Source organism: Podarcis erhardii (genome assembly GCF_964252035.2).
Source record: "Podarcis erhardii genome assembly, chromosome: 5".
Taxonomy (NCBI): domain Eukaryota; kingdom Metazoa; phylum Chordata; class Lepidosauria; order Squamata; family Lacertidae; genus Podarcis; species Podarcis erhardii.
In genome coordinates, this window is record NC_138509.1 from 39,248,105 (window position 1) to 39,272,645 (window position 24,541).

The following is a 24,541-nucleotide window of genomic DNA, read 5'->3' on the forward strand; positions in this document are numbered from 1 at the left end:
ATACTCCAAGCATATTTCCGATCCTGTCCTTGAAATATACCTTAGATAACAAAGAAGTAAACTTCTATTTCTGTGCAGTGTGCTGATAAGAGATGTGCAACATCTACAGTATGCTCTATGCATAACAATTGGTGTCATTTTACCTGACTAAAAGCATGAAGGACTTGAGTAGCTTCTTGTGAGTAAGGACATTCAGAATAGCTTTCTTCAGCCCACCGACCTGTGCGATTACACTTACGCCATGCTTTTGACTCTTCTGCTGCGTTCAAGAGGGAAGCTGGATTGACAGAATACTGAAGACATGGGTGGTAAGCAATTACACCAGCCAGAGTTTTGGGCCATCTACAAGCAAAATAACAATAATCAACAGTCAACTAAGGATGCAATTTTGTGCACCGGGGTAGCAAACATACCTCCCTCTAGAAGTTGTTGAACTACAATTCCCATCATCCCTCACAATTAGCCACGCTAAAAGAAGTTGTTGCCAACATAGTGAGGACACCATGTTCACCACCCCTACTGTGTACACTTGCTAGGAAATAAGCTCCAATAGGGCTTACTCAGAAGGACTTACTTCAAAGTGCACCTAGACTGCAGTGCATGTGAAATATTCGTCTTGAATTGGAAGCCCTAAACTGATTCTCTGTTCCTACTAAGCAGTTTAATTGGGACATTAATCAATTAAAACACTCCACCTAGATGCTTCCCTTTCCATCCTTTTTGTGTCATGTTTATTAATTAAGTAAGCCTACTGACAGAACTTGTGCTGTCTTTTAATTTCTGAACAGCACCTAGAAATTTCTAGGCCTGGTAACAATAAGTATCAATCAGCAACACTTGGTTCATCTGTGGACATCAATTTTTCTCATTTATTATGAGAGGAAAACTCATAATCAGTGGAATTGCAAGTTAACAGCAGTGCTGTTTATTATTTGAAGCTGTTTTGGTTTGATGTGCTATTACGCTAAGGAATGATAAAGGGGAAAACTATAGATGGCCTTTTCTTCTAAAAAAATGAGTGATAGCTTTTCTTTATTAAACCGTACATTTCCACACTCCCTTCCATATATCAAATAGCATATTCTATTAAAGATCTGGTAATATGAAAATGTGTTTACATTGATGGAATGCTGCCTCACAAACACAAATCCTACATACAGAAAACTACCATGTCAGATAGAAGGCTAAGCTAGGTCTGTGCTCCCTGACACATCATTTTCAATGTGCCGGCAGTATTTCTGTATGGAGAGGCATTCTATCATGTGAGGTTTCCACCTGAAGGGATTTAGCCAAGACATAGGCTTATCATCTCAGTGAGAATAGGGCTACAGACATAATAAAAACTGCATTCTTTTGGAGTTTCCAGAATTTGTATAGTCTTCAGAACAAGAATGGGAGGGCAAGGAAACTACACCATTGTAGGGCATTTACTGTGGCAGCCCCCTTCAAAGCCAGGTGAGAGTGCAAGGGAAATTCTCATTATTATTCTTTCCATTTATATACCACTCATTATCAAAAGATCTTGGGGTGGTGTACGAAATTAGAAACACATTACAGCCTAATGGTAAAATAGACAGCCTAATGGTAAAATAATCATAATAACAACAGTCCTATCCCCCATACTTTCACAGGCTATAGATTATCTAATAGCCACAGGCCTGACTAAAGAGGAATGCTTTTGCCTGATGTCTAAAGACATGTAATGATGGCACCAGGCGAGCTTCTCTGAGGAGAGCATTCCACAATTGGGGAGCCACCACAGAAAAGGCTGTTTTCTTGTTGCCACCCTCTGAATCAGGAGATGAGTATGGATGAAACTGGCCACAAATTTATTGACTAACAGAAATAGGTGAGGCTGGCATGGAACCAGGACAGGATCTGACCTGAAGTCCAACCTTAATCACCAAAGTCGGGGGGGGGGCAGCCACACACCAATGATCCAACATGGCACAAAACAATGAGACTGGGGCTGCTGATAACTTAAGTTGATTTCTGACTAGACCTGTCCCACTTGAGCTAGGGTGGGGGGCTGTTCACCCCTCAAGGTCCCTTAAGGAAGCCTCCCCTTTTACCTATACCCTACTCAATGCCATTTCTGCCCAAGCTGTGACAATGAAGATAAGGCAGCTAACAGACACTGGCTGCCATTGAGAGAAAGGTGAAAACTTCCCAAACAAGGGCAAATTGCAGCTGAGAGTTAAGTTCATTTCTGGCCCTGTAAACCAGGGAAGCCTCTGTGGGAGCCTCTAAACCAGGGTTTCCCAAACTTGGTTCTCCAGCTGTTGTTGGACTACAACTCCCATCATCCCTAGCTAGCAGGACCAGTGGTCAAGGATGATGGGAATTGTAGTCCAAAAGCAACTGGAGGCCCAAGTTTGGGAAACCCTGCTCTAAACTAAGGGAGGGAGGGCTATGGAAGTTTGCAGTACATATGGGGGGAAGGAGTGTTGGAAGAAGGCCGGATGAAAAGGGGGCCTGTCCTTTTATTAAAGGGAGTGCTGCTAGCCTGCCCCTTCCTGAAATCTCACTAGGCTATGCGAGGTGTAGAGATCCCAAGTTCTAGTGGGAGGATTGCCCTCTCGCTCTGGCAGATGGCTCCAACAAGCTCGCCGAGCCATAAGTAATAGTGAAAAACAATGAGACACCTCAGATTACTCGATTCTAGCATTAAACCAAGTTGTTTGATCAAGCTCTTCTTCTTCTTCTTCTTCTTCTTCTTCTTCTTCTTCTTCTTCTTCTTCTTCTTCTTTAAAGGTGCTGCTACGTTATGCATTGACAGAGACTGAGCCAAAAATGTATTTCCAATTCTGAACAGTACTGCTGCTGGAAGAAATATGGTGCTCATTCCCCACACCTTTCTAGCCGCAGAAATAACATATTATGAAGAGAAAAGACTTTGGATGCAAAAATGAATCATGGTCAGAATTGTATAAATAATTAAAAGGAATATGAACCAAGGAGCATTTCTGTCTTACTTCTGGCCTGAACGTCACTTTAATTGAGCTACTCTGCTGATATTTATTTATTAAAGGGCTAGATGCAGCTATCCTTTTGAGTATCTCTAAGTGCAAGGCACTTTGTCTACCAGACGAGAACCGTTGGGCTTTTCAGCAAAGAATAGTATGGAGAGATTTCAGTACTAGAATACCAGCGTTTAGTATCTGGAAACACAGGGACACACACACACACCGTTTAAAAATAGCTTATAATGAGAGAAAAACAACACAAAACACAGCCATCACCCCATAATAGCTTTTGTTCACTGAGGCTTGCATTACAAATCCTTGCAGCAAGTTTTCAATTACAAATACCACCTGGGCCTGTCAGCTCAAAAGACTCAACCTTTCCATTACATTTAACGCTTCTCCTTTTAAAAACGAACAGCTCTTCTTCCTTTCCTTCCCTTCCCTTTCTAGTTTTGCTTTTGTGGTTGTGATATCATGCTTCCTACGTATTTGCTAGAATATCAAAAACCTCAAAGACCTTTTCAGGATAAATTATTGGCATGCAAGTTGCATCCTGGGAAGAGAAACCTTTCAAGGAAGCTTCAGGTGTTAATGTTAACTTTAGTTCCAAAGATGTTCCCCAGAATTCTGAATTCATTACTTTGAAATGCCAAAGGAATCTATGGACTCAGCATGCTTTTGATGTAAGTTTCTAAAATAAATTTGTGTGGACTTTCTGAAAGATGATCAATAAGGACAGAAATGTCAATTCCTCAGCTTTTTGATTTGTAGCAAATGAAGTGGCAAAACGCCTTTGGCATTAGTTCAGCATTCATATATATTTTATTTATCAAGAAGACAATGACATTTGGTGGCAAGGGATTGAAGGGCTTCTTAATGAAAGCTGCATTATGTAGCAGCTAGTACAAGTTTATATATTATATTTTTTAAGTGACTCATTAAACAGCACCTCAAGTTGAGCCTTTCTGTACTGAGAAGAAATGCGGTCTACAGTGTCTCTCTCTTCTTGAACTTTTCAAACAAAAGCAAGGATTTTTGTTTTACAAAAAGATGCCTTGCCTTCTAGGAGGCTTAGAAAGATATTTAGTTTACCATGCAACAGTGAAGGAATAATGTTATTGCTGGGTGGGTGGGTGTGTTTTAAAAAATGAAATTAAGTTAGTGATAACTCCAAACACAATGGGGTAATTAATGCATAAAGAGGAAAGACTCACTTCCAGCACAAATGTGTCACGCTTTTGTTCTGATTCAGCAGGGGTGGGATGTTGGGTGGTCTCCTTACATTCTTAAGAAATGCATGAGAAAGGAAGGAAAACTGCAAGCCATTTCTATTTGCTTTATAATTGTATGTGTGGCTTGAACCATAAATATTATCTTTGGAACATGCACACTATACATTGGAGCCATGGTACCTATGGTCCCCCAGGTGTCATTGGACTACAGTTCCCATCGTCCCTGAAAAGTGGCCATGCTGCCTGGGATACTGGGGAGTTGGTGCCCAACAATGTCCAAAGTACCACAGATGCCCACTGCTATCTTAAGGTATGTCTAGATTGCACTTTAAAGTGGCCTGGATCCAAAGATCTAATTTAGACCTGCACATACATAGGCTTTGGCATACCCAGTAGGCTTTTATTTTATCTGCCTTTTCTTCTTTGAAGAGAAGACACCCACTATGCAATATCACATGCCGCTTTTAAAAGCCCATTCAGTTCACGTGGGATGTGTGACCGTTGTTTGAAAAACTCAAACCCAGGGCATTCTTGAATGTGTACAAATAGTTACACAGTTCGTTGGCATCCCAGACACTAAGGAGATGTATGTTTTTTCCATTGTTGTGCTTCACATTTGGAACTACTCCACAAGACAGTCAATCAACATTGTGTCTAGGCAGGGAAGCATGACAAGGGGCAGTATTTAACTACATTTTTAAGCACTAGTGCAAAGGGTTTACCCAAGTTCCTCCCCCCCCCACATCCCAAATTATCCCCAAATTTGCTAGGAAAGGCAGATTTGAACCTTCCAAACAGATAAAGTAGCCCGAGGAGCCATTAGAGCATTATCTGGCCTTAAGAAATTGCTGCCAATAACCCAACGCTACTGATTGAGGAACTTGTTTGAATAGGAAAGATAACCCACTACATATAGTTGAGATGTACAGAATAAGCTTATTGAGGTTTTACACAAGAAAACCAAAGATCAATCATATATTTTTGAAATCAGAAGAAAAATCATACCTGAAATCTCCTTTATTGTTAACTATCCTTTCAGCAGGGCAATAAGGTGCAGCTGTTTCTAGTACAACGATTTCTACCTGCTTAGAGATGTTTCCATAGGAGTTGTTGACCATGCATTCCCACATTCCTGTTGCATCAAAATCAATGCTGGACAAAATAAGCTCACTACAAGAGAGTAAAAAAGGAAAGCAAATTATCAGCCTGACTTAAAAGGTATGCGACTCCGAAAACTCTCCATAGGGCAGAGCTCTTTAGACCACAGTGATGTTTGTTTGGTTTACTTATTAATAATAATAATAATTTATTATTTATACCCCGCCCATCTGGCTGGGTTTCAATTCTGCAGCCCTCCCTACACACTCAAAAGCTTTAGGACAGATACCTGTATTCTTAAACCTATTTATGAAAGTTTGTGACCAGTAACTGGCAGTATGGTGGGGCTGCATTACTCACCTGACCTCCCTCTGGCTGAGTCATTGGTGGAGATGGAGGGACAGGGCGAAGTGCTGGAAAGGTGCTCATGAACCATATTGACCTCCCTGGCACAACACCCCTCTTCCTCTCTGTCCCTGTAAGCAGCAGTGATTCAGCTGGAGGGAGGTCAGATGAGGTTCAACATGTCATCTGCTACTGGATGCAGCTGATGCTGGAAGTATGTAACCATTCAAAGTGAAACTCAGAGATGCCTTCCTGATTCTACTGAATTCCAGCTGACCTTGGCTTCTGTTCCAGTTCTGTTGTGAACAGAATAAAAAAATCTGCCACCCAATTCTGCTTAGTGAAAAACCCTGCTGTGTCCCTACAAACACTCCCCCCCCCAAGTGAACGTGTTTTTCTGAATTTGACCATTGATACAGATACTGACAACAATCCAACGTAAGCACACTTTACAACTTTTAGATACAATGATCTTAATTTGTAACGCATGGTAGTTTTAAGATAACAAATATTTATATTCCCTGGTTTGTTTATAATTTGTTTTTGTTGCTACTGATGTAATTCATTCTGTAACCCCAGGGTGAAAGGTGGAATAGAAATAATAATGAATAAATAAATTTCAGATTGTGGTCATGAGTTAAACAAATTAAGGTAGTTATTGATTTTAATCTGGTTTTGAAAAGCCATATGTGATTCACTTCAAGAAACATCTTACAGAAGTTCCTTTAATTTCTCTAAGCATGTTCATCTTTACCTTCTATGCATCCTGTTATGGGGATGTCTCTATAGTTGTAGGACTTCCTTCCTTGCTGTCCTGATTTTTGTGCAAATCAAGAATTCAAAATGAAATTTTCACTAATAAATGATACGACAAATTCAACAACCAGCCTTCCACGCAGTGCCAGATTTATGTATAAGCTAAACAAGCTATAGCTTAGGGCCCAACTCTCTTGGAGGCCCCCCAAAAAATTAAAGAAAAAAACACACCTGGATGTACATTTCCAAAATATAAGATAAAAAAAACAAATAAAATAAAACCTACATACAGCAGCAGTGTTTTATGTTGTGTAGGCTCCTATGATGTAAGTAATGGGCTCTGCCTGCTAGCCTGCTCCCTAAAGTATCACTCCTTTGCTCATTTCTATATATGCAAATGGCTTTAGATACCTATTAGGTCCATAAATTACCATATAGCATATATGCAACACAAAAAACAGTGGCAATGTGTTGTTGACAAAGGACAGCTGGACATATAAAAGACCCCATTACCTTCAGTAGCTTAGGGCCTCATCAAACCTAAATCCAGCCTTGCTTCCACACCATGTTTTCTTTTGGACACAATGGTGGTAGACAACTCTGCACACTAGGCACTAATGGAACACTGCTTTGATCCTCCAGAGAAAGCATTCCACAAAATTGTAGTAAATAGCCTTTGGCTGAAATGATTCTATAGTATGAGTGTATCTCATGAGAATTTGGTGTTATCTTTCTGCTGCAACTTTAAATATAGCTGAGTTTATTCTACTTAGTTGTGGCCCTGAGCTTACAAGGGTGGAAAATCCCAAATGCACTTTTAGAATGAATCTCACTTATAGCTCTCTTAATGATGCATGATAGTATTTAACTCTTGCACAAAGCGTCATTGTTACAGTACTTACAGGGACTATTCATTAGAACTCTGGGTTTCAAAAAGTCATACTTTTTTATGGCAGGAATTAACTGTATTAGTTTAATTAAGCAACAACGACAAGGTGTGTTATAAGATACCAGCATACAGATAGCAATAAACAGCATTTTCAAACTGCAGCCTGCCGGTTGCTTGTAACTGACAAAAATGTCAGCAAAAGGTATTCCCTTCCTATAAGAACTGGATTGCTGTAAAGGTTACAGAAGCTGGCTGTTGATATAGAAACCAGATATCTCAAATGACAGCGTTGCCATTCAAGTTATGTTGAACCATCAGGTCAGCCAACACCTTCCATTAAGGTAACACTGGGTGACCTTTATTTTTACGTTATAATCTCTCAACTCAGTAGGCTGTTTGAATACAAAATTGCTTCTCTTCCCCCAGCCCCCACCCCCCCACCCCGCTCAAAACGGACTGCACTTTCCTGGAGCTTACTATTTATAACATTTCCCCTAAAACAATAAATAAAAGCTTTCTCGAAGACAAATAAGAGCAGGCACTTCAGTATTTATCTGCTGTGCAAGGTTTCTGCTTACTTGTGTGTGTATGCATGTGATCCTTGACCTGAAGTCTACAGTATTCCAGGTCATTCTGCAACTTTAAGAAGGCAGTCACTGCATCACAGTGCTGTTCTTTTTCCATTTTATAACACGCTCACAAATCAGGAATTTAGATAATAAATAACTGCAGGCTACATTTTCAACCAGTATTACTATTATTTTGATAATGCCAAGGTCTATAGTGACCAGGGCCGTCTTAAGCATATCCAGCGCCGTGGTGCAAAGATCCCTCTGGCGCCCCCTCCCTTTCCCAGAGTTGTTGACCTTTTCCCAAGCCTCTTCCAAGCCGGGGATCGCTCTCCTCCTGCAGAGGCTTGGGAAGGAAGCTGCACGCCCGCCAGCCATATGGTTGATGGGGCACAGCTGGCAGGCGTGCAGGGAAAGGGGAGGCAGCCGGCAAATCCGCCAGCTCCCCTACTCGCTGGGGTGCCCCTGAGAGGCCAGCATCCTGGCGCAATGTGCCAGTAACCCCAATAGGAAAGACGGCTCTGATAGTGACAAGCCACAACGGGGAAATAGAATAAAAAAGCATCATTTGCCACAACCCTAATCAGAAATGGCTCAGAATCAGGGTTGGTACGAGGTAACTGGGGGGCAGGATTGCAGGAGAGAGTAGTCTTGGGACAGCAGGGTGACAATCTGTTAGGTCCCTCCCTGGGACAAAATTCCTCACTTATGGCACACACACACACCCCGATAGTTTTGGCATTTCACAGGGTCCTGATGCAGCCCACCCTAGCCCAGGGGTCATCAGCTGGCAGCTCCACGAATTCCTCTCACCCATCATTGTGATCCAATCAGCCCCTCTGACACATCTCCTTGAATGACTCAGGACATCCATCTTGAATGTAACTACAGTGGTACCTCTAGAAACAAACTTAATTCGTTCCGGAGGTCCGTTCTTAACCTGAAACTGCTCTTAACTAGAGGCACACTTTCACTAATGGGGCCTCTTGCTGCCACTGCGCCGATGGCACATAGTTTCCATTCTCATCCTGGGGCAAAGTTCTCAACTCGAGGTAACGTTTCCAGGTTAGCGGAGTTTGGAACCTGAAGCGTTTGTAACCTGAGGTGTTTGTAACCCGAGGTACCACTGTAATGGCAAAATTAGACCTGATGTGAAATAAATCTTTGCTTTTATTTGCAGATTTTTAAAATAGATGCAAACTGCATCAGCTGGGGATGTCCAGCTGGGGCAGTCCTGGGGGGAAATCCTTCTTTTGAAGCAAGCCTTTGTATCGGGCAATTCCTAGCTGACACAATCTGAATTTTAAAAAATCTGCACATTAAATGCAAATCTGCACTTAGTATCAGGTGTAGTTTGGCCCTAGGAATCTGCTTACATTATCTAAGCATATGAGAACATTACCCAAGCAATTTGGGATTACTCTCACAAATCAATACCTTTATCTTGAAGCTGTTTACAAGCACAGTGAATCCAAGGGTCTGGGATCAGTGCTAATGATTCCCATTAATGACTTGTGTTTCAAATTAGAAAGAGACAGTGATATGCACTGCCTACATTTTTCTATCAATATTATATCTAAATGGAGAAAACACTGGCACTTTCTATGTGTTCAGCCCCTGAGTCTTTAGCCAATTAAAATTAGCGGCTATTCACACAGATACAAACATAGTTTTTATTAAAAAAAAAAAAAACAAGATTATTTTTAACACTTGCACTGGGGGAAAAGACCCTGTCTGCAATATCTCTTGTTAATTTTGACATTCTTCCTCACTTAGCCTTCCTTGAACCCTGACTGTAGTACAGAAAGAAGTTAAGTGTAAAAGACCATGGATATTGACTGTTGTAGGAACCATCTGGCTGTGGCAAAAGATGGTAATTAATTTATACTCTTCAAGGTATCCTAGGGGCAGTGGTTACTTTAGTGAACATCTTTACTTACTTAGCATCTGGATATGACAAGTGATTAACAGATCCTGGTCTCCCTAGAAGCCCTGTAACAACTGAATTTAGTGCAGAAGCAAAAGTTCTTAAAAGAGAATTTAAAAGAGAAGCTTTGCCTATCTTTGCTGTTCTAACTTCTCATGTTCAGCATGCTCTCTTTCTCTTTATGGCTTCTTCAGGAAAGCACCAGGCTTCCTTCCTCTCTCAGGTAACCTATACACATACACAGCAGTAAAGCTGAACCGGCATTACTAGTTGTTTCATGGCACTACTGTTCCAAATGCCATTCCTTCCATGAAATCATTAGCCACTTGGGATCAGAGGCAACAACTGCACAGAAATGAGCAAGGCTTTTGGCCCTGCTTACACAGTGCTATTTATTATTATTCCATTCATTTATTAAATTTGTAAACCACCCTTCATCCACAGAGCTCAGCACATAAAATTACACTATAAAAACACAAAATACATAATAGAAATAAGAACCAAAATAGCAAACAAATATTCCACCCCTGTTACAGCAGTTCTGTGTGAAGAGCCCCTGTTAAAGATGATATCAACGGGCAAGTCTTCAGAGACTGGTGTCTCTTATTGCAAAGACAAATTCATCAGACATTTTGAAATTCTGCCACCTTTTTCTCCTGAAAGAGTCGCTCTTCTGCTTTTTCTCTTCCTTTTCGCTGGCCCATTCTTATTTGTTCGTGAGACACACTCTGCAGTCAATTCTGTTCTTGTTGGGATTGTAGATTTCATTATTGAACTGACCGTTTGATGCCTCTAGGTGCCCTGTTTATTGGACATGCATTCTGATTTGCCTGCACAAAGCTTATGGGAAGGTTAGACTATGAGACTCTGACCTTTATTGAGTATTCATTCTGATTTGTTGTCGAGAGATTATGCAATTATCACTGATCCAGGTTTGCTTGTAGGGTGCTTGCAGGTCTTCCTATCAAACATTAATTCATCCATCCATCCCACTTTTCAGTGCACTTCCCTGTCACTTTCCTAACTGCAACAAGTCTGTGTTTTTGTTTTTGAAAGTGGATTTGTTGCACCAGGGTGACAGAGTCCTTTAATCCACTTCATGTGAACACATATGCAATTAAATATGCACTTGAATCAGAGTACTTTTGCAATCAAACTTTCTTTCTAGGGAACTCTCTGAACTGTAGTTTTGTGAGGCATGTAGGGGTCCTTCTAACTACTCCCAGCACTCTTTACAAACTACAGGCCATAAAACTTCCCAAGTGGTGGACTGGTGGGTCTACCCATTTGATCTATGCCATGGGGAGATCTTTTAGGTTTGGCCCTAAAGGAGTGATCAGCCAGCAATCAGGCTAGGCTGATTCAGGATACATACTCAGTGCTAGGCTCAATGTCTACTTACATTTGTAATAATAATAATAATAATAATAATTTATTATTTATTATTTATACCCCGCCCATCTGGCTGGGTCCCCCCAGCCACTCTGGGCGGCTTCCAACAAAACACTAAAATACAATAACCTATTAAATATTAAAAGCTTCCCTAAACAGGGCTGCCTTTAGATGTCTCCTAAAAGTTTGGTAGTTATTTTTCTCTTTGACATCTGGTGGGAGGGCGTTCCACAGGGCAGGCGCCACTACCAAGAAGACCCTCTGCCTGGTTCCCTGTAACTTGGCTTCTCGCAGCGAGAGAACGGCCAGAAGGCCCTCGGCGCTGGACCTCAGTGTCCGGGCAGAACGATGGAGGTAGAGGCGCTCCTTCAGGTATACTGGACTAAACAATAAAGATGTGACCATTTTAATTCCAAAGTGTTGTTCTGTCATTATTGGTACTCTCACATCACCTGTCCACCCCCCAGTGGGCTTGCAAAGTGTTCCGTAATATACAGTGGAAATTAATTTAGGGAAAGTCATTATAATGTTCTACTGTAGCCCTCAGCACTGGCCGTTGCCCAACGTAGAAACTCAGCATAGAGAAAATAACTAATCTGGGGCATGGCATTTTCATTTAGAATATGCACTTTCATCACTACAACTATGCATAACTAATTAACCAGACCTGAGGTTAGCCTTGTTATTAGTGGAGCTATTCCCTTTATTGTCTTACAATAATATTTTTGCAATGTGTCTGTTGCATGCTGATGGCCATTTAAATGTCAGAAAGAAAAGTGACCAAGAAATAGAGGCTACAGGAATGCATTCCAATTGTCATTTCCCTGAGAAAGGTTCTCAGAATCTGACCTAATTTCCTGTATGTATCTGGAAGATTCTATCTGAGTTCTGGCAGAGAAAGGAAAACAAATTTCTGGGACATGAACACTGTTTACTTAAAAAACCCAGAAAAAACCCACCCACAATTTAGGTAAAAAGTCTGTAATGCCTATATCTAATCCAAGCCACCATCCATTATTAATATGAACAAAGACTTTCAAAAGTGAGGGTAGTCCCCAGAGCATACTGCTGCGCAAAATAAGGACCAAAGGTTAAGACATGCAAAATCAAGAGAGAATGTGCAAATCTAGCTCTTTAAAATCAACTAAAACTGGGTATCTTAGCAACACAGGAAGCTATGTTATACTGAGTCAGACCACAGGGTTCATTTAGCTCAACACTGTCTATATATGGGTTTCTCAAACTTGAGTCTCCAGCTGTTTATGGACTACAACTCCCATCATCCCTAGCTAGCAGGACCAGTTGTCAGGGATGGTGGGAATTGTAGACCCAAAAAAGCTGGAGACCCAAATTTGGGAAGCCCTGGGTTTGGCAGCAAAATCTCCATGTTTTTTTTAGAGAGGGGTCCCTCCCAACTGTACCTAGAGATACAGGAGACTGAAGCTGGGACCTTTGGCATGCAAATTCTGTCAGGATGCTGATTCCAAGGGGAATGCCCACAAAACTGGGTCATTTACATATAGAGAAGTAGCTCCCACAGGGGAAGAGGAACATTAAAAAGGCCACAAAGAAACTCATTTATCCATGGAATGATTTTCCTTACAGTATAAACAGATCCTTAAATGAAAACCTGTTAGCAGCAAGCAGAAAACAAATTAAATTAAAGCTTATATGGGGCTTCTACAGATTCTTGGATATACAAACAAATGTTTGCCAGCTGTGATTTATCAGAACTAAGTTAAATGCAAGTACAATTGCATGATTTTCTTTCTCTGGGTGATAAGTAGAAAATACACAAAACTCATCTTCCTGTATCATGGTGAATAAAGGTCAGATTACAGTATAATAAGCTACTGTTGCTTTTGCCTAATCTAATCACTTTTGCCTGATACATAAAAAAGCAGGTAGGTTTACATACAGTATTTGAGATGCTGCATGGGCAAGTTTTACACCATTCCATAAGGCAAGCCTTTTATTGTTTTACTCACTACCAGTGGCATGGGGGGAGGGAGGCACAGGGGCAGTTGCCCTAGGTGCAAAATTGTTAGGGGTGCAAAACTTCAACACCTGGTCTGCTTCTGGGCTTTGTTGAAAACAGATTCTCCAAGCGTGCCAGGAAGTGACCTCTCCAGACAACAGAACAAATCATTTCTTATCACTGTGGTTGCAATCTCCTGGGTGACACAGAAACCGCTAGGCAGTTGAATGCGCATGCTTACTCTGTCCATTTTCCTCCTTCTCAACACCACCCTCATTGTGGGCCCGGCCACTGGCAATCCATGCTACGCCACTGCTCACTACATATGTTGAGACACACACACTACTGCTGGGGGTTGCAAACTTCTTTGGAGGGCATTTCAGAGCCGGGTGGGTGTGTGTGTCGAGAATGCCTGAATCTCATGGGGAGTCACTGTTCCACATTAGTGGATTAGTGTGATAACACAGCTGCTGCACAGGGCAGGTTAGTTATCCAAATAAATTATAATGGCTTTCGGTCAGTGGTGCACACGCAAAGCATCCCAACTCACCCAAAATTTGGTCCTTATACTTTCTTTCTTAGACACTGCTCCCACAGAATCCTTCAACAGTTCTTAAAAAACAAATTTAAGAGCAGGCTGCAGATCTAGCAGGATTGATGTTTAAATCAGAGAAAATCTGTATGCATGCTTTGTGGTGCCATTTTCTTGGGTCTTGTCCCAATGAGCCAAACTACAAAAAGCACCTTGAATACTTTCATAGTGGAAAGGCAGACTGTACTCTTTTAAAAAGAAAAAAAGAAAGAAAACTTTGCTTCTTACTTGCTTTAAATATGGGGCAATTTATAGAAAGGTGATAGTATGAAAAATGCATGCAGAGCAGAAACAGGCTATATGATCTGAGAGATAAACCACTGGATTCCTTCAATATCGCAGAGGATGCCTAATAATAATAATAATAATAATAATAATAATAATAATAATAATAATTTATTATTTATACCCTGCCCATCTGGCTGGGTTTCCCCAGCTACTCTGGGCGGCTTCCAACAAAATATTTAATTACAATAGTCTGTTAAACATTAAAAGCCTCCCTAAACAGGGCTGCTTTCAGATGTCGGGTAGTTGTTTTTCTCTTTGACAACTGATGGGAGGGTGTTCCACAGGGCGGGTGCCACTACCAAGAAGGCGCTCTGCCTGGTTCCCTGTAACTTGGCTTCATTCATACTTCTAGGCATTCTGCCACTGCTTGAATGATTGTGTAGTCAAGTCAGCTCTGGAACCACCCAGAGCATGGGAAGCGCTAGACAAGTGAAACACAGCCTATTTGCAGGACTTTTTCCTCATATTTCTAACCTCCAATTCCACAATGTTGACTTTGCTTTGACAAAGCCCACTGCTCACTAGGTCTAGCAACACAGCCCTCAACATTCAATGTTGAACCCAGACAACAGAAACAAGAACCACCACCACAATAAAACTATAGCAGCAACTGGTCTAGCAAACAGAAAACCCACACCGAGGCTTTGTTAAGTAAAACATTTCCAAGATGATGAATAAAAAGTGCTAATCTTTGTATGATAATCCTTGATTATTTATTGCATGCCTTTGGGAGCAGCTAGAAAATGGTAGCCAGCAGAGTTCACCAAAATAATTAAATTTAAAATTAGTATTTGTTGCATTATTGTAATGCAGACTTTTATTTGCCACCCTCTGCTTGTGTCTGACACTTCCTCTCCCTCAGAATGTGTATAGATGTTGAATAATGCTATATTTCCTGGATCTCAAACCAGCACAATTCAGTTCCAACACTACTGGCCAGATTCAGTGATCTTCTGGAAGGCCCTCAACAACTTGGGTCTAGGATATCTTAAGGAATGCCTGATCCCTTAAAGCATGGCCTGATCATGGAGATATCTGAGGGAGTCTCTGCTGGTGGTTTCCTATGGCTCAGAGGCAAGGATCATAGCTACTAGAAGCTGGGCATTCAGTGTTGTGGACCCAACCCTGTGGTGGTCCAATCCTAGTGATTGAGATTAAACAGGTACCCTCTTTGCTGAACTTCAGGCACATTACAAAAACTTAAAACAAAAAAAATCAGCAGGCATTTTAAGGCCTGTTTTGAGGATGAATTTCAATTGTTCTCTCTCTCTTTTTAAAATATTTTATGTACACTGCTTAGGAATCTTGAATATGAAGGGGTACATAAATATTTGAAAGAAAATAAGACAATCTGAAGTCCAGACCAGAAGTCCCAACACCCATCTGGCAGCAGGAAGCATTCCATTACTTGGGAAGAGAATAAATGAGTCAGGGAGCGCTCCAGGAAAGAAGGAAGCCATAGGACCAAGTTATTGCTACGCCATATCCTCCCCAGCTCTTCATTCAGTGTTTGCCAGACTCCTGCTGCTTCTCAAGCAATCTGTCCTGTTCTCCCCTGCCCCTCTACTCAGAGGGAGAGAGACAAGGCATTGCCTGAGGGATTAACTGTCCCAGGATTGTCCAGGTTAGAGGACATGACTTTATCTGACACCTCAGACTGAGAATGTGCCTCTGATGGGACCCCCACTGCTCTGATGCCGAGCCAAAGCCAGAGCCTGCAGAACTGGACAACCTCAAAGTGGGTGAGGTTAACAGCAGATCCCAACCAGCCACTCTAATCAGGTGGTAATATCACTGCTACTATCTGTAATGTTTATCAAGCTGCAAATGCTGCTTCATTTCCATTTTCAACTGCCCCAATCAAAAGCTAATTTAAACATTTGTATTTTCACCCTATGCCCCACAAGACACTATAGCTCCTGCAGTTTTTGCTTTAATCTAAGTCACATGAGAGCACATTTTGCATCGGTATACTGCCCCTCCCCCCCCGTCTGTTGTGCTAAGTAGGACAACTGAACTTTTCCTGAGCTGGTTTCACAACTGTCCTCCTCCAGGTACAGTGGTACCTCGGGTTACATACGCTTCAGGTTACATACACTTCAGGTTACAGACTCCACTAAACCAGAAATAGTACCTTGGGTTAAGAACTTTGCTTCAGGATGAGAACAGAAATCGTGCTCCAGAGGCATGGCGGCAGCGGGAGGCCGTATTAGCTAAAGCTTCAGGCTAAGAACAGTTTCAGGTTAAGAACAGATCTCCAGAACGAATTAAATACTTAACCCGAGGTACCACTGTATTTACAAATTCTATTAAACAAGCCTTCTGCATTCAGGGTTGTCATTGGCCACGAATCAATATTTGTATCACACAAAATAAGATCTGGCTTTGGGGATGCTTGAACTATTTGCACTGGCCACTTTCCATTCATTTAAGAAGTTTCAACAGCCTGCCAAGGAAAGCCTATTCTGTTAGACATGTCGCTCTTGGCTGAACTTTGATCACTAACTCTAGAAATGCCGGTTGTTTTAATTCTTTATTGGACTGTATTGTTTGACATTTTTTCTCTTGCCGGAAGACAAAATGTGTAAAACACGACTTTCATGTAACTTTAGGTGCGCATCGTGGTTTCTCCATTTCTCAAATCCCTACAAAGGGCTATCATCTCTGCTACACAATATATTGTCAGTTTTGTTGACAGCCTGACAGTACAAAGCTTGTATATTCTGTGTAAACTCTAGCTCGCCTTCCATATTATAATCCATGGTTGGAAACGTGTTACAAATATAAGGTGGTTAACCTTTTTAATGTTTATTGGAATTATGGTGCCTTGGCTGAGTAGCCCCAGTAGCTGGAAATGGCTGGAAAAAGCACTGTATTTCCCCCCTACTGAAAGAACAACAGAAAAATTCATTGCGCCTGAGAAACCTATGTATCAATATATACATATAATACCACGCAACCATTTGCAACAACATGACTTTGGCAAGGTCTTGTTATCTTTGATGAAGAGCGCTCTGATCACAGTTCTCATTACAGTTTCATATCACTGGGAAGCCTGCATCATTTATTCATATAGCTGTGCTGGACATGGAGTCAGCCTTGGAGCATGGAGCTATAAAAATAAGCTGTCATTCTTCAGTGGCAGCAGCGTCATTTTCTCTCCCTCTCTCTGGCATACCTGACAAACATCCTTTTTTCAGTTTAAACCTACAGTGAGATTAACTCAGAGGTGTTTTCTTTTTCTTTTCTTTTTAAAAAAGCCCTACAGATTAAGACAGAGCAAACAAAATCCTCAAAGATTCCTCTTTGCCTTTTGCAACAGAGCTCTTCAGAAATGGCATGATCTCACACAGAATGCTATACAGTGGTGCCCCACAAGACGAACGCCTCGCAAGACGGAAAACCCGCTAGACGAAAGGGTTTTCCGTTTTGGAGGCGCTTCGCAAAACGAATTTCCCTATAGGCTTGCTTCGCAAGACGAAATGTCTTGCAAGTTCCTGCGGGTTTCCCCCCCCTTTCCCCCCCTTTTCCTAAGCCGTTAAGCCGCTTATCAGCTGATCCGCTGATAAGCCGCTTATCAGCTGATCCGCTAAAAGCCGCTAAACCACTAATAGCGCTAATCCGCTAAGCTGTCAATGGGCTTGCTTCGCAAGACGAAAAAACCGCTATACGAAGAGACTCGCGGAACGGATTAATTTCGTCTTGCGAGGCACCACTGTAACACCAACAGCCAGCCCTTTTAGCATGGAACATAGAACAAACCTTGGTTACTGATCATAATTAAAAAGGAGGGACCTTAACCCCAAGTCTATGCAGCAGTGGGGCTAGCCGCTCCAGCACCCGGGGTGGCACACATGCCATGCACCTGGGGGCAGGGAAATCCACCCAGGGGGTGGGGCGATTGTACCCAGGGGGTGCAATCTGGCGCTGCCACAATCACGGAGGGGGGGCCATCCTGCACGGTGGGGATCACACCAGGGGTGCCACGATCTATGGCCGTGATCTTGCCGGAGGGTGCCATCTGACATGGCCATGATCGTGCTGGGGGTGCCATCTGGGCTGGGGCAACGGCGCAACAGCGCTCCCCTGTGACTCCCAAACATAGCTCTGGGGAGCTGCACCCGTGCAGCTTGTCCTCTCCCCTGCCTGCCTCCTCCAGCTGGGAGCACAGGGGAAACGGCGGGGCAGCACAGCAAATGTCACCCCCCGTCAAGCTGGCACCAGGGGCAGGACACACCCACTGCACCCACCTTGCTCCGCCTCTGAGTCTAGGTTCAGATGGTACACTAAAGTTTGGCTCATGCTGTGCTGCAAGGTCCTCCCAAGGCGCCAGCATGTTTGTGCATAGGCCATGGTTTGACTTACTGTGACATGTTAACCAGGCCAGTGTCTGGAAAATACAGAAGCTTGCCATCTTGCTCCTTGTTGAAAGCCTATATTCTCCCTCAACTACATTTCTTTTCCAGCTGCTTGCCGGGGTTTCCTGCTGCACTTTATTTAATCGTCCATACGCACTTTTATCTCATGTTTATGCCATCTATACATTTGGTGTCAACATTTTCCTTTTTCTTTTTCATCAAACCTAATATATTTAAAACATATTGTGGCTGTGCTAAAAAAATAACCTATAAAGTGAAAAGCAGTGTAAGGCTAAATTGTGACAAAAGAACATCATCTAAAATGTGTGGCCAACTAGGAAGGTCATTAAAATATAAAAACATAATAAAACATAAACATTAAAGAAAACCTTCCCTATACAGGGTTGGCTTCAGACAGTTCGGGGGTCTGATAACCTCATACCCTCCAACATTTATCCAATGAACATTACCTGGCATTGAAAATATTGTAATGCCAGTGACAGATATGACCTGGGGCAGGGGAATTCAGAGTGCCATGACAAAAAAGGTCCTCTCTTTTGTATTACTAATTGTTACTGTTGATGATGATTTATTACAAAAACAGATTCCTCACATTTAAGTAATTGAGAGGCATCTTGATAAAAAGTTGTCACACTTGACATAGATACTCTTTGTTACTATGTGAAATCCAATTCAGCCAACTTCATTGGTGTGCCTCATAATATACTATTAAATTTGGGGCAGCTAATCCTTCTGTTTGGGTTGAGGCTTTCTCCTTTGTGAATACAAACCATGCTTCCGAAAAAAGGGAATAGCTGGAGAAGGGCCACTAAAAAAGAAGTGGGCAGGCTGGTATGGCCTAGCCACACATTTCCATAATCTTCAAAGACATAAAGGAATTTGACAATACAAGGTAAACATTTGCTCAGGGAAATGAGCTGAACTCAGCTCCCGGGAGCATATTTTTCAGATGCACAAATTATTTTCAAATGCTATAGGAAATATGTGGTTGGCTCATGGTAGAAATATACCATTTCAATGACTGGTAGAGAACAAGTTTCTTAACTTATATATAAAAGTATACATATGACCATGGAAACGATATGTCAGAGTAACTTTGAAAAGTTCAAATAATATTATTATTGGCCAATACCTGAAAAATTGAAGTAAGAACTAATTGAAAACATATTCTTAAGTGTCCCATATGGAAACATTTGTTGCCAAGAAAAATGTCATGAGGCAGAGTCTCACTTTATAAATTAGTTTCATTAGCACAGTACAAAAAATGTTTAGGTTGTCATTTATTTTCAATTATGTCGTAATAGAAAGCTAGTAATGTGGCTCAATATCTTATATTTACAAAGGAAAGACAATAAAACTGGAATGTCTATAAATGATAATTGTGTTGAGCTGGAAATACATATCCAGAACAATCAGGATATATGGACACTTTTAGTCATTCTCTTTACAAATTTCAGAAAGTAGCTTTGGAAAGACTAGTATCTGCACTGAAGTATAGTATGTGCACTAAAAGGCAACACATACAGTTAAACACAGGGGGTGGAAGACTGCCCCTGTTTCTATGACAACACTTACAGTAACAGTTGCACACACATTAATTTGATTTTATATGTGGAGCTATACTTGAGGCTGAGCCAAAATGGCCCTCCATTTTCAACAGCCCTTTCTAAAGCTTTCTCCAGTTCTTCTGGGAACCTTGCAAACAGCTACAAAATGCTGTCTCACCGATTTTACTGGCTCCCTATCCCTGACCCCACATGATAGATATTATTTTTGCAAGGGTCGCAAATATTCAAAAGCGTTAACTATGCAAAGTGTGTTGGCTTTCAAAAATACAATTAGTGTAATATTCAAAAGTAATGCTAGGTCATAATATTGCAATATATGGGCTACATTCTGTTAACTTCATGGGTATAGAAAGTGGGAGGAGAAGTGTTATAAAATCAAGGCAGATTAGATCATATTAATCAGACATTTAGTTTTATGGTGGGTTGCAAAGAAAGTCTGCAGTTGCAGAAATGAGAGGGCAGGGCAGTATCTACCCAGTAATTTAAGCAGCAGGTGTTTGATAGAACTAATTAAACCATCAGCCCCGCGTTGCACATATTGATTTTTATGTTGTGAATCAGTTTCAACCTTCCCATATTCAACATGCTCCCTCTTTTTTGATCTTTCTAAACATTCGCCACAAGGCAATTTTGTATACTGTAAAACATTTTTTTTGCATAGCAAAGGTTGAAAAGCAGCAGTATAGCTCATCATTCCAGTCTCCTACTGGTATAAAAAATGAACTAGATGATGTCAGTTGTTCCTCGATATAAAGTAAACACACACAAATTAGAGCAACCTGGCAGGGCATCGTAGTTCTGAGACTGTACGGTCCAATATAAAATTCATAAAGAATGGTTTAGGTTCTTAATACATTTGCATTGGTTGCTGCCAAATGCATGCGGCTTTGAGAATTGTTCTGTCTAGGCATTCCTGGCAGGGGCAACAGCAGGACCCTTCTGAAAAACATCTCATGGGGGCAGAGGTTCTCGGCAAGAGTGATTGAAAATAAATAAATAAATCCAAGACGTTAAACAACGAAGTTGCGTTTTTAAGAAGAAAAAGCTTGTTCTAGTAAAATGATACTAATGAATAAATGGTCGACATAGAAAGAAACTGATGATTGATTGATTTTGATTGATCTTTATTACGGCCATTGGCCCATCACACGACAGTTCCCATACCAACATAATATACTTAAACTTCCAAATTTAAAAACCGCCAAAACTTACAAAAGACAAACAGGAACCAAAGCAAAACAGAAACAAAAGACCACCATCATACATTACAATAAATTTATAACCTAAACATCGCCCTCTGCTCATAAATTAATCGAAGATATCAGTGGTGATATGACCTAATTACATCCTAAAACATAGATCATGGTTTAAAGGGATTATCCGAGCCACACAGGAGTCCATTTCTCTTCTTTAGAGATACAACGCTGATCAAGAATCTGGCAACCATGAGTGATCTTAGGGGGTCATCATCATTTAATAGATATCTCAATTTGGCTTCAATCGTATCATCGGCAATTCCCTTTAGGTATTGAGCAAGAAACTTGCTCCTGGCCGATAAGTGAAAAGCACAATCAAGAATTATGTGATGCAACGATTCCGGTGCCCCACAATTACAATCACATAAGAGCGATATCTGTCCATTGGAGAATCTATTTCTCAGCACGTTCGATGGGAAGATGTTGAATCTTGCCTTTACAAAGGTGTATCTATGAGCTGAAGAGGTTAAGGAATTCAAATAGTTTGGGAGCCTTAAGAGGGGTAATAAACCAAGATTTAGGGGTGAGCAGGTACCATTGCCCAAGACCATTTTCTGCTGCAAGTCCATCTCCTCTAGTTTACAGGTTACTGTTCTTTTAGCTGGAACTATGTCCTGCTCTAGTAATTTGGATGGGGAGATTCCCATTGCCGTGATTTTCAGCTGTAAATTTTTTACCCATGGGCTCTGGAAATCATCTCTCCACATACATTGTATCAAGTACAAGTTTGGGAGATTGTGCCATAGAGATAACCAGTGACAAAGTATGTGCTTCCACAGAGCATTTTCCAGGGATACAGTATTAAGTTCCATGCGTAACGCTGTATTACTTACACAGTTGGGCAGTTTCAATATCCCTCTTAAAAACTGATTTTGAATAACCTCCAGGTGAGATAGGTTGACAAAAGTCCCCCAAATTGAGATGGCATAAGCAATTGTCGGGATCACCTTGGCCTTGAAGACTTTCAACGCCGATGGGATATGAAGGGAAAGAAACTGATGTTAATCAGTGTGAACACTTTCCCCCTCTGTGTTACAGAGCGAAAGAGAGAGAGAGACTGGAGAATTCATAGACAGCCTTTAAATATTACTCCACCTGATCGTTAACAGAAAGTGGTGGGAGAAGGAGCATCCATTGCGAGGTAGTTTGTAGCAGCTAGCCATTTTCCACGAGGGGAAAATATGTCAACACCGCAATCCTATACATATCTGCTCAGAGGTAAGAACTATCATGAATATAATACATAACCAATGAGAAGCTTTTTATCAACAGAATCACCTATAATTCTAGTTTAGACACCTCCAAAGGGCTATCAAAAACCCATGCGTGTTCCAGGGAAATGTCTGCCCTTAAGCATTGTTGAATTTAAATGGAAAGTTTTGGTAGACATTTGATGGACGAGGCTGCAGAGCTGGAATTCATCAGCAAAAGAAACGAGTATTTCAGGGATCATTCTGAGAAGAAGTTACTCTCTTTACTCATCGTATGTCTCCTAAAGCACTTGGGAGTATTAAAATACCTTTATGTTACCTTCCAAACACCTCTCCCGAATAAGTCAAATGTACCACGCAGGTGCCACTGGCTTACAGCTTAACCAAGTGAAATGGGGGGGGGGAGAGACTCTAACATCTAATATTTAGGCTCCAGTTTGAATCTGGAGAAGTGTGAGCATCTCAGAAAGATGGAAATCGACCTGGCAGCCAGGAAAGACCACAACAAAAACCCAAACTAGTCACCATCATTCACCACACTGCTAAAATCACACTGTATGTTTCCCCTGACCCAGTTCCTTCCAGAAGTTGTTGAATCGTAACACCTATCATCCCTGACCATTGAGCCATGCTGACTGGGGCTGATGGAAATTATAGCCCTATATATAATTGAAGTGTACCAGGTTGAGAAAAGCTGTTCTAAATAATACCAAAGATGGGAATATATTACCGTGTGATTAAACAGCAGTCGTGTGTTATGCTGTCCTCCACAAACACGCCACTTTCGTCATCCGTTTCAACTAGGCGTCCATCGTGGTACCAATGCACTTGTGTAGTATTATCGAGGTATGTTGCTGTACACTGAAATGGCAAGCGGTCGCCGTGAAAAACCACTTGTCTCTGGGATGGTATCAATTCAAATAGAGGCAGCTCCAGCGGTCCGGCTGTAGGTGAGAGCATAAAGGAAACAATTCGTTTATTGCATTGTTCATGCATTGTTAGTGATGAGGAGAGGAGAGGAGCAGTACTAGAGTCAGCAGAAACAATAACGGACAAGTACATCTTCGCAGTGCTATTCTACACATGTCTACTCAGCAGCAAGTTCCTTTGAATTTAATGGGGTTTACTTCCAGCTAAATGGGTACAGGATCGTGCCCATCATTTCTTGTCACTAGAATGAAAATACCAAGTTTGTTTTTTAAAGATACAGGGTGTATCTTCCACAGATGCAATTACTGTGTATATCCTGTGCCCCATGTCAAGAAGAGGGCTCACAAACATAGTTGCCAAGTGGTCAGCAATGTCTATAAATCTTTGTATGGCAGGGATCTGTGAACTAGATGAGTAGTACCAAGTGGCAGACCTTACAGTTCCTAGTAAATTCTGTATGTGCTGCTGAGAACTTTGAAGAAGCTCTTTTCCATCCTTGAACAATAAGGTTTGCTGAAACGAAACACATGCCCATAAGATACACACACATTCCATCACATTGTCAGTTTGGCAGTTTTCACTTCATTCTGTAAACTAATCCAAGACAATTATACTATGATTGGTAAAACACTGCAGAAAGTAAAGTGTTTGTGCCGAGAGTTATGATTATGAGGGGAAAACCTGTTAGACTCACGTGATCAAGTCAACCCACCTGTGATTAACACACTGCTGATTTCAATGTAACGTTGGGTTAATGTGCAATATTTTTGCAAAAGGTCCAATAAATGGAAAGACCTTGTCTCTCCCTCCCTTCTACTTTCTCTCCCTTTCCTTCTTATTGCCCAGGCTGAGCACAGCTGCCACAATATTATAAGCTAATGCACACAGCATTATATTTTCAAGGAAGAAAGCACTTTCAGCTCAAGGGTCAAATACTGTGACTCGTACTAAGCAGTAATTTTATTCCACATTTAGCTGCACTGATTGTAATAAATCTACAAACAACACAGCAGTGCTGATTTAGATAGAATAGCTAAGTCTCAAGCTCTGCATTTTTAATTTTGTGAAGATAATGATAACATTTATTCACTTGGTTGTACCTTTCAACGGGTACAAATTTTTATCCTCAGGTCTTCTGCTTATAAAGGAAATGTTTTAGTGCTTC

The 24,541-nt window shown here is 41.3% G+C and overlaps 1 protein-coding gene across 1 annotated transcript in view; it reads right to left on the reverse strand.

The window, feature by feature from the left end:
* ADGRA1 (adhesion G protein-coupled receptor A1) overlaps positions 1 to 24,541 on the reverse strand; it is a 314,546-nt gene that overhangs the window by 156,311 nt on the left and 133,694 nt on the right. Inside the window, exons 7-9 of the mRNA XM_081863153.1 lie at positions 23,177 to 23,390; positions 5,204 to 5,368; positions 144 to 342 (exon numbers count right to left, since the gene is read on the reverse strand). Coding sequence (XP_081719279.1) covers positions 144 to 342; positions 5,204 to 5,368; positions 23,177 to 23,390 — 578 coding nt within the window. The remainder of the gene's footprint in view (positions 1 to 143; positions 343 to 5,203; positions 5,369 to 23,176; positions 23,391 to 24,541) is intronic.